A 10,662-nucleotide genomic window follows, 5' to 3' on the forward strand; every position below is an offset into this window, starting at 1 on the left:
ACACACACGTACACAAATGTATAATGTATATATGTGTGTGTGTAAAGATGAATACTTGTCCAAAATAGATCCACATTGGTGTGGATGGAATAACTCTAGCTGTATATGCACAATTGTATGTGTATACAATAGTGTTACACACATTCATGTCAACACAGTCATGATATTACACTCGTGTTTTAAAAGTTCAAAATATAAGCCATTTTTATTTGCAATAAAACAACACATGATGGGTGGAAAGTGAGACCTTTTAATATGCCATTGAAAATGTAAACTTATTTTGACTGTAAAAAAGTTGGCATATGCAGGATCACGTTTCTTGTCTTGCCTCCTCTGTTCTTGTAGCAGCAGACTGGAATGTGAGGAGATCAAATATATTTGACGTGAAAGATTAGAGTTGTCTTATTGTGGACTGATGTGGGATCCTCGCTGCTCAACAGTTGAGAGTTTTGTTTGGCAGCTGCTGGTGAAAGCACATAGATACAATGACAGTTATGTTGGATAACATTTGCCAAGACAGGATCATATGTTGTTTCACAAACTCTTCATTTTTTCTCCAGCATGGTGTATCTTTGTACATGTGTTAGCTGACTCCATACAGTCGAGATGCTTTGGAACTTGAAATGTTTTGAGCTATCAGGCTATAAAAGAGTGAGTTTTGAGAAAAGTTCCAAGTCAGAAGAATGTGGCGTTCTGGGATTAGAGTCGCAGGCTTTAGCTTTCATTTGTAGACGACAGAGGGAACTGTGTTCACAATAATCACTGGAACTGTTCCAGAGTCCAGGGGATAGTTTCTGAATGGTTTGTGTTCATAATGCAGTCCTGCCTGAGGGCATGAGGATCATTCCCATCTTTATTTTTGTGAGACTCCATCTTACTAACATTTATCTTTTTATACTTAAATCACTCTAACGCCCTGTAACGAACCCCGTCTTTACCATGCTCTTCTCCAGCCTTTGTCCCAACAGTTTTGAGATATTTTGTTGCTATTAAAGTTCAAATGAAGTGATATTTTATAATGAAATTGTAAAATGCCTCACTTTCTCCATCCAAGATGTTGTTTTATTGCAAATGTTAGCAGGATCACAAATATGGCCAATAATGTGTCCTGTTTTTATTTACTTTGCCTCGCTGTTTATTGCCAAACATAAATGTACATGTTGCATGCAAGCAGTCTACAAAACCGACACAAATAAACCACAAGTTTCAAAGAGAGTAATACAAAATAGATTTTTTCCAATTTGTTTTTCTTCAAATTAAAGTGATAAACATTTTCAGTTATTGTGCTTTTGTCAGTCTTGGAACATTTCAAATAAAAATATCACCATTTAGGGTTTTTTACAGGACATCGTTTTGGCATCATATGCAAAGGGCTGCTATTGGAAGTTTATCTCGAAAGAAGCTTTTACTCAGTGGCTGAAAATGTATTTTTCCTTAAAATAACTCTAACAATGACTTTTTCCCATTTTTAACCAAGACAAAATCACAACCAATGAATGTTATAATAAACAAAGCAAAAAAAAAAGAAATGTTCCCAAAAGTATGAAGTAAAACTTGTATATCCAAACCCCCCTTTTCCTAAATCAGCTGTACAAATTGTTATATATTCAAACATTTTCACAATCTGGAAATTCATAGTGATAGTAAACATATGCATAGTCTCTTAATCACAGCGTTTCCTTATTTTGTTGTTTATTTATTTATTAAAGCATTTTTTAACAATAAATGCACGTCTGTCTAATCAAAGAAAGGACACGTTAAAAGAAATTTACATAGACGTAAAACTTATATATTCTTCTCCCCCATCTTTTGATATTTATTTATTTTACTTATTTAATTTAATTTATTTAATTTATTTATTTATAATAAATTAATGCCTTTCTAATTAAAGAAAGGACACGTTAAAAAAATACGTAGACATAATACATATATTCTTACCTCAATTTAAAACAAATGTATTTAAGCATTTATTTGCTTATCTAATTAATTAATTAATTAAGTTGGTGCGTGCTTTAGGACCGCGCGGACATCGTCCGTGCGTCCGGGGCGGACTCCCCTCAGAGAACTGATCCCAGGTCAGCTCGAAACCCCCAAACGGCTCCGTAAGCCGGTGGTCGGGCTCCGGAGCACCTGATCCTTGGTCAGTCCTTCACGGACACCCTTTAAACTACGCATTTCGTTCGGGTCCGTCACAGGGTAAACACAGACGCCTCGGCTGGAGCTAGCATGCTGCGGAGTTGACCCGTACGTGCTGGAGCGATCCCTCCGGCTCCGACGCCCCCTCCGCGCTCGCTTCCCCCCCCGCCATGAGCGCCGCTGCTCGGTTCGCCTGAATGGCCGCTCGTTGTTCGGGGCAGCGACGCCCCGCGGCTTTCACGTAGCTTTTCGGAGCCCCCCCCCCCCCCCCCGGGATCCAGAACCCCCCCCCCCCCGCATCATCAGACGTCCTAATCCGCTCCCCGGGTTGGAGGTGACGCTGCTGGGGGAGCCGGCCCCGCATCGGAGGATGCAAGCGAACCCGACGCGCGGCTTCCTGTGGTCGGACGTGGAGACGCGGACGCTGCTGACCATCTGGGGCGAGCAGGACATCCAGGCGGCGCTGGATGGGAACTTCCGAAACAGCTTCGTGTACCGCGATGTCTCGCGCCGGCTGGGCGCCATGGGCTTCGAGAGGACGCCGGAGCAGTGCCGGGTGCGGATCAAGAGCCTGAAGCGGCAGTACCTGCTGGCCAAGGAGGGCAACCTGCGCAACAACGGGCAGTACCACAAGATCTGCAAGTTCTACGACATCATGGAGCGGATCCTGAGCGGCCCGGCGGGACTTGACCCCCGGGAGTTCATGGAGGGCGGCGCGGCCGGAGAGGAGGCCGTGGACGGCCTGGAGGAGGAGGACGGAGAGGACGTGCAGGACGTGTACTCCGAGAGCACCGGAGAGTGTCCCTACCCCGCGGAGACCGAGGTGAAGCTGGAGTACCCCACCGTGCCCATCCCCATCCCCATCCCGGTGAAAGTGACCGTGGGGAACAGCGGTGAGTGTCTTCATCTTCATCTTCAAACGTCACAGCACGTGTTCTGTCAGAGATCTATCGTATAATCGTAATAAACAAGTCAATGCAGAGTCATCAAGTTATAAGCGTTGATCAGATTTCTAGTTGTTACCTCACGTTCTACTCCAGTGGTCAAGCTTTACTCTAAATAAGAAGAGTTGCACGATATAACCTGCACTAAATCTAATCCAAGCGGATCGACTTCTCACTGAAATGTTGATGTTTTCACGTAGAGACACATCAGCAAACATGAGCATGTCAAACTTGAATACGATGCATGTTTTACACGTGATTTCTTTCCCTTTATTATAGGTCACATTAATAACTAGTTTAATAACATGAGATTTTACATTTAACCTTCAGATAAATCCTCAGTAATTACGAGTATTTTTTTTATGTGTATTTCTATAAATAACAGCCTCTAAAATGTTGTTTCTCACTTTTTGCTCATCAAAGCTGAAGTCAAGCCGTGACTGTTCTACACGCATTTCTGTCTATTAGTTATGTAATAATTACTGCCTAAGTCAGCATATGATGCTGGTTTGATCTGCCAGTTAATCCGTCAGACCAAGTAAATCAACACGTTTGTTTGAATATTAACAAATGACACTACAGTGTGAGGGGATAAGTAAGAACCGGTCTGCCGGTTATGATGCATGATCTTCTGCATGTACTTTCACAAGCCTGCGTCTCACGCTCTCTCCTGCCACCTCTTGTTCCCAGGCGCCTCGGTCCGACCTCACACCAGCAGCCTCTCGGCCGCCCATTCCTCCGTCAGGGCGCCGAAGCGGCCCCGGAAGCGGCGGGCCAACTTCCCCATGGAGAAGCTGATGGAGCAGTTCCTGGAGCAGAGCACCCAGGCCGAGGACGGCTTCTACCGCATGGAGGAGCAGCGCCTGCAGGCCGAGGACCGCCGCAGGGAGGCCGAGCACGCCCGGGAGCTGCACATGCTGCAGATGCTCGGCCAGATGTTCTCCAGCATCTCGTCTTCCAGGCCCGGCTCGGCGGCCACTCCCTGCAAGACGGCTGCTGCTGCTGCTGCTCCTCCTCCTCCTCATCATCACCATCCTCCTCCTCCTCCTTCCGGCCGCGCTCCCGTCATTTCCTCCGCCTCGCTGTCACACGCACGAGGCCCGTCCGGACACCTCAAACGCCCCCCTCCACAGACAGACTGCTCGAGCCAGCACGCAGATCCTCAGGCATTCGGTATTGGGTTTTTGGTGTGGCGTGAAGCCCGGAGGCGGAGCGTGAAGCCCGGAGGCGGAGCGTGCGGCTCGCCCCCGCTAGATGTTGTCGTTTTCGCGGACCACCTTTCTGATTGGTCGCCGATTGCCGAATTCTCTCTCAACCTCTCACTCTGGTTATCTCCGCAGTGTTCGAACGCTACTACACTTTGGGCTCCGCGTCACACAAAGGCATGGATGATGACCTCCTCCCACTAGTAAAGACCATAATCCTTCCGCTGACGTCCAAAAAGCACAAAGGGCAAGACGGACGGATCGGGATCATAGGAGGATGCCAGGAGTATGTCCCGTTAAGACACTTTTGTTTGTACCGTGTCTGCGAGCTAATCCAGTTGTTTCAAGACTATTCTTTTTTTTTTTTTCTTAAGCTTTCCCAGACAGTCAGACAGGTGTTAGTCGCTCCCGCCAATTTGCCAAATCATCACAGTAACAAACACTGACAGACTCTCTCTCTCTCTCACAAAGATACACAAGCTGGAGCTTGTTCCTCTGGCCTGTGACAGATTGTAGGAATCTGGTTGTAACAATCTCACCGCACACACCTTTAGGATCTCATCGAGATCGGGGGTCCCGATTAATCCTGATCTGGGCCAAGTGTTTGTCAACACCGTTGGAGCATTTTCCACATCAAATTCCCTCATTTTCCTGTAAAACGACGTCAAATGTCTGAAGCCTCACTCATTAGGTTGCATTTATAAGCTCCTTGCACCTTGTCTCTCTGTACCAGCTGTCGCTCGACCAAACATTGACCCAACTTTATTTCCATGTTTGCCTACTGAAGCTACACGGGAGCGCCGTACTTCGCTGCCATCGCTGCACTGAAAGCGGTAAGCACCGGCTGCGGTTGCGGCGCTGGTTTCTGGTGAGAGTCCAGCTCTGGGTCAGCGGCGACGTCTGTTTCTCGTGTGCAGGGGGCCGACTTGTCCCACGTGTTCTGTACCAAAGACGCTGCGACCGTGATCAAATCCTACAGCCCCGAGCTCATCGTTCATCCCGTGCTGTAAGTACACATCCCGTCGTTCCAGCTCCTTCACTGTAAAACTCATTAGGTTTACAATCCACTGAATCAGTCGTGTCACGCTCACAGCTCCCCAAAAAAAACACAAAAAAACTGTGCCTGACGTTACACAATCGGTGGCGATGTTTGGTTTTAGCTTGTCCAGATGGTTCTGTGTTACTTTGTGTTTGTAGTTTAAATCAGGACGAGGGTCAAAGAGAAGCTTCTGCTCCGTCTGGGTCCCAGCCGGTTGCTAACGTTAGGCGTCGGTGTCAAATTTGCAAAGTGCCTCCGTTCGAAAATCAACATGGCCGGTTGATGCGTGGTATTATTTGCTTTTTATTGAACTGGGACTCCACAAAAAGCGACGACACGAGCGAATTCTTCACGCTTTGTTCTTCTAAAGTCAGTGACGTAACGATCAAATGAATCCCCTGAAATGTAGGAGATTATAAACATTTAATGATTCCGAACAGTTGTATGTCCAATTTCCTGTCAAAGATATCAAACTTGATCCATCAGGCAGCTTGATGGGAAATTTTAACAGATTTAAAAGAAAGTGGCAGAGTGTACAATTTATGCGGCAAATATTGACTTTTGCAATAGGAAGATATTCAGCACACCTGCACTGAATTGCAAATCATGTTTTGACGTTTTATTGCATTTTATGTTGGAATATTTGGAAATGTAGCAATTTGTATCAAGAACTTCCGCTGTTTCCACTTTACTATACACGCCTATATGGGGCTATTATAGTAGCAAATGACTTGTGGCTTCGGTTTATATATGTAATACGCGTACATATATAGATTTGTCTGTAATTGGATAATACAGATGAGGCTGTCGCTCAGCACTGACGTATAGATCGATACTTCCTGAATCAAATGTGCCTCTTGTGATGTCATTCATCATAGATGACGGGGATACATATACATTAAGTTGCAGAAGTTAATTTTCCACTTTTTAAAACTTTTTTAACATTATAACATCACATTTTTCATGATGTTTTGATCCCTTTGTTGTCCAGCAGGAGGCAGCAGTCTCACAACTTTCCCCTCTTCATAGCTGCTCAAAGTTGCTGGACAGTTTGTTGAGTTCATTTTTTGCACTAATAGGAAAAAATAGATTTCAACACAGTTTGGGCTTTTAACATAGATTAAGAACTAAGATCCGGATCGGCAATACCAGCTTTGTTTTAACCCAAAGAAAATCTGTCATATTGCACATCGCTACCGACCAGGCTGGATTTTTAACTCAATGATTTTGCTTTCTTTATTGGATTTCTTCCCTTCAGTCCAGATTAGCAGGCTCATTTTTGTCAAGCCGGGTTCATCCAGTCGCGTGTAATCACTGAGCTACACCACTGCAAATAAAAACAGTACAGATGAGAAAATATTAAGCTCGACAATTCTGCCAGTCCAAAAAAATTGATGCATCTAATGGTAGCAGTGTCACATAATTCACTATAATCCACGTAGAAATGCAGCGGGGTGAGCGGCCCACCTGAAGAAGTCTATAGGCACAAACTAAACCTACTGCATACATACAAGTATTATGCATATATATGTGTAATTATGGTGCATGCATAAACGATGCAGGCTTGCAAATATCTTTGCACACATACAGATCTCAGTACTCTATCGTAGCCCCACGCCGCTTTCACAAGCAGCGCATTCGCTCAACCAGAGACTGCAGCATGATGGGAATTTGAATAGATTAAAAATAAAAATGAATCAATTAGAGGGACACGTCTTTCCGAAATAAATTGGAGGTAGAATACACCTTTTGAGTAGAAGTTGAAAAAAGAAATCTCAGAAATGAGTTAAACCAACAACAGGATTTGACAACAACTTAAATAAAACATGCTTTATTGAATACCTAATGGCTATGGGTGCATTAGTGTGAACTTAGAGTGTCTCACATGAACCACAAGTATTGGTGCAAAAGAATGGAGGATTGCATTCAAGTGTGTGTGTGTGTGTGTGTGTGTGTGTGTGTGTGTGTGTGTGTGTGTGTGTGTGTGTGTGTGTGTGTGTGTGTGTGTGTGTGTGTGTGTGTGTGTGTGTGTGTGTGTGTGTGTGTGTGTGTGTGTGTGTGTGTGTGTGTGTGTATTAAGGGACAGTCCTAATGCAGTAGAAGAAATAGAAAAATGGCTACCAAGACTGCATGGCCTTGTGGTGGGACCAGGTCTAGGAAGAGACGACTTTTTACTGAAAACAGCCAAGGCAAGAGGACTATTTCTTCTCCCTTTTGCTTTTTTCCCCCTTTTTTTTCCCTCTCATCTGAAGCCAGCTCCCTGGACACAACTCCAACCTTAACTCGTGTAATGTTTAACACTTAACACTTAACACTTCGATAGAAACTACGGATACACTTTAAGCTTCACCTTCGTGTCTGGTGGTTGTTTTGCTTTAAAAACATTCATGCTGAGCTATCACGGGCTTAAAAGTTTTTTTTTTAAATCTTAAAAAAAAATACATTAACAAATGACATTAAGATATATAGTGTTCCTTTTAATTAGAGTAATTAAACAAATATAACCGCCTTACAGAGAGAGCTTGAACGACTTGGCTTTCATTTGTTGAATATGCAATTCCACATTGTGCCGGAGTAACGCTGACGTTTCTTGTTTAGGAGGTGATCGAGAGGTCTAAAGCACGAGATATCCCCATCGTCATTGATGCAGTAAGTCCCGATAAAATCGACTTCCAGCTGCTGAACAGATGGGCTTTACTTTACAAAGTCATCCAGCCTGTGTATGTGTGTGTATGTGTGTGTATGTGTGTGTGTGTGTGTGGTTTTCGACAGGACGGATTATGGCTGGTTACACAGCAACCATCTGTTATTCAAGGGTACCAGAAGGGCATCCTCACACCTAACTACATGGAGTTCACCCGCCTCTACGAAGCTCTAGTGAGTTCTGGCAGCCACCAGTAGATGGCTGATGGTATTTGTATTCAGGTTTTTTTATTTGCTTTAACGTCTTTATTGCTATTTCAGCACCACGAGCCCATGGACAGCAGTGATTACCAACGCGGCGTCCTGCAGCTCAGCGCTGCAATGGGAAACCTCACTCTGGTGCTAAAGGGAGAACAGGATCTCATTACAGATGGCAGCAGGGGTTGGTGTCACACTCAACTTCATAATTGATGCTTGTTGATGACTCGGCTTCTTTTTTTTTTTTTTCTTTTTTTTTTCCCCCCACGCATTTGTTGTGACATGAGTGTAAGCTCGTGATTTTCTGCCGTTTGCAGTGTTTTCATGCAGCGTGGAGGGCAGCGGGAGGAGGTGTGGTGGACAGGGAGACCTCCTGTCTGGGTCTATGGGGGTGCTGGCACACTGGGCCCACGCTGCAGCCACAGCAGGGGCGATCAGAAGGTGAGGACGCCGCTGGCTGTGTTTGCTGTTGTGATGCAGACCTCGAGAACGTTTAAAAAAAAAAAAAAAACAAGTTCTTTAGATATATTCTCATTATCATATGGAGTCCAGATTATTTTGTTTTAGTTTAATCAACAGTGAAATTACAATGTAACATTTACATTTCCAACATTGTTGATATTTTAATACATTATAGTTATTAAACCAAAAATTTCCTAAATAAAATAGCAATAAAAATAGACGTGCATCGCTCTGAGAGAGGAAGAAAAACAAAACACTTCATCTGAACATTTGCTTTAATCAAACAGGACTCACTATGGAATAGAAGAGCTGTGGTTCGTCTCCTCGCAGCCAGAAAAACCTTTGAATCATTTATGTAGCGATCACATTGATTTGTGTGGGTGTGTCCCCCCCAATGTCTCTGAGCCCCTTCTGGGGGGTATGAGGGAGGGTAACCCCCCCCCACCACCACCATAGTACCTACTGCACTATATGAGGATGCTGTGCATAGGTCAACTTGAAATCCATAAGAAGACGGTGTTAGAATCCAGAGCAAACCTGGGAAAGAAGGTTTCTGTTGTTGAACCTGAGATAGTTTAATGAAATATTTCAGTTATGCCAGTTTAACAACAGGAATCGTTTTAATACTGATCGAGATATTCCAAATTAAAGTTCAGACTTTTAACAGACTAAATCATGTTTTAATACGAAACTATGAAATTCAATTAATCTGTACTGAGATTTTTGACAGCTTTATTCTAGCATGATATTCTGCATTGTACTGTGTTTCAACATGCCAAAGTAGCATGTGTAAACAAACGGTGTGGCTCTTCTTCTATGGTATGAAATGGAGATTGCAAATTCGCAACACAAGGCATTATCTCCTCCTCCTGTTAAAGAGTATGACAAATGGGCCAGCAACCTAAAACACGGCAATTAAGAAGACAAGAGAGAATAAATAAAGTAAAATACATCATACATTGGAAATCTGGAGCACTTAATAATGCATAGTTTTGAAGAAAGTGAGTTTGTCATCAGTCATCAGGTGTTCAAGTTTGTTCCACAGGTGGTGAGCATAGGAAGTAGAAGCTGCTTCACCTCATTTGCCTCAGACTCCGGCAACATTTGATCAGCCTCTTCCTGTATATTTCACATTGTACCTACGGTCTGCTTTTTTGTCGTCTTGCCAGTGTGAATCCGTCGGTGGTCGCAGCGTTCGGCGCCTGTTCTTTGACCAGACAGTGCAACAGTCAGGCTTTCCAGCAGCACGGCCGGTCCACCACCACCTCAGACATGATCCAGGAGATCGGCTCCGCCTTCAAGAAGCTATTCGAAAGCTGAAAAATGTCCAACAACCACAGCTGTTGTAAAAAGTTAGATATGTCTAAATTTGTATTCCTAACATAGTTGTTTGGGTTCGGCGAGGAGACGACGCTCTCATCGTGCTGAATCTGAGGTTAAGTTTGAGTGCAGACAAAGGTATTCCTTTAAAAAGAAGAAAAAAGCACTAAGAATCAGGTGTACAAAATGTTCACTGATGTTTTTAATGGAAGTGTAATAACTGAACCAAGCACAGCATTCCTCTCCAGTAGTATTTAGGGATGCGTTCAGCAGACATGTTCAGGTAGCCCAACTCTTCACCGCTCACCAAAGAGACTAAAAGCAAATGTCAAATAAATTAAACTTGTCTTTGAAATAAAGAATCAAAAAGCATTTCATGTGATGTCTTTTTTTGAAAGCAGATTATGTGGTTGTGTGGTGATGAATTTAAGTTGCTGCAGCAATGAAAATAAAGCTGCACTGAGAAACAAATAATATATATAATATGACTTGGGGGGGAGGGGGGGGGATTCCATCAGATATTCTCCTGTAGGGTACGCTATATACATGTCATCAGTCCATCACAACCCAAGTACAGACAGACACACACTCCCTGTTACACCGACAGTTAATTTGCCTCAAACACACTTTGTGAGGTGAAACTGGAATCCCAGGA

At 43.9% G+C, this 10,662-nt stretch overlaps 1 protein-coding gene across 1 annotated transcript; it reads left to right on the forward strand.

The window, feature by feature from the left end:
• Positions 1-2,420: 2,420 nt before the first annotated feature.
• On the forward strand, positions 2,421-10,373 carry naxd (NAD(P)HX dehydratase). The gene is made up of 11 exons (XM_080498773.1): positions 2,421-3,029; positions 3,771-4,253; positions 4,421-4,571; positions 5,073-5,118; positions 5,203-5,291; positions 7,405-7,513; positions 7,923-7,973; positions 8,097-8,201; positions 8,289-8,409; positions 8,543-8,666; positions 9,857-10,373. The coding sequence occupies exons 1-11, from the start codon at positions 2,507-2,509 to the stop codon at positions 10,005-10,007; spliced, it is 1,953 nt and encodes a 650-aa protein (XP_080354899.1). The 5' UTR covers positions 2,421-2,506; the 3' UTR covers positions 10,008-10,373.
• The last annotated feature ends 289 nt before the right edge of the window (positions 10,374-10,662 follow it).

The sequence above is a fragment of the Blennius ocellaris genome (genome assembly GCF_963422515.1).
Source record: "Blennius ocellaris genome assembly, chromosome: 6".
NCBI classification, from domain to species: Eukaryota; Metazoa; Chordata; class Actinopteri; order Blenniiformes; family Blenniidae; genus Blennius; species Blennius ocellaris.

Coding starts and splice junctions, on each gene's coding strand:
- naxd (XM_080498773.1), top strand. CDS start 2,507: ATGCAAGCGAACCCGACGCGCGGCTTCCTGTGGTCGGACGTGGAGACG. Junction 5,119..5,202: donor CCATCGCTGCACTGAAAGCG/GTAAGCACCGGC, acceptor TCTCGTGTGCAG/GGGGCCGACTTGTCCCACGT. Junction 8,667..9,856: donor ACAGCAGGGGCGATCAGAAG/GTGAGGACGCCG, acceptor TCGTCTTGCCAG/TGTGAATCCGTCGGTGGTCG.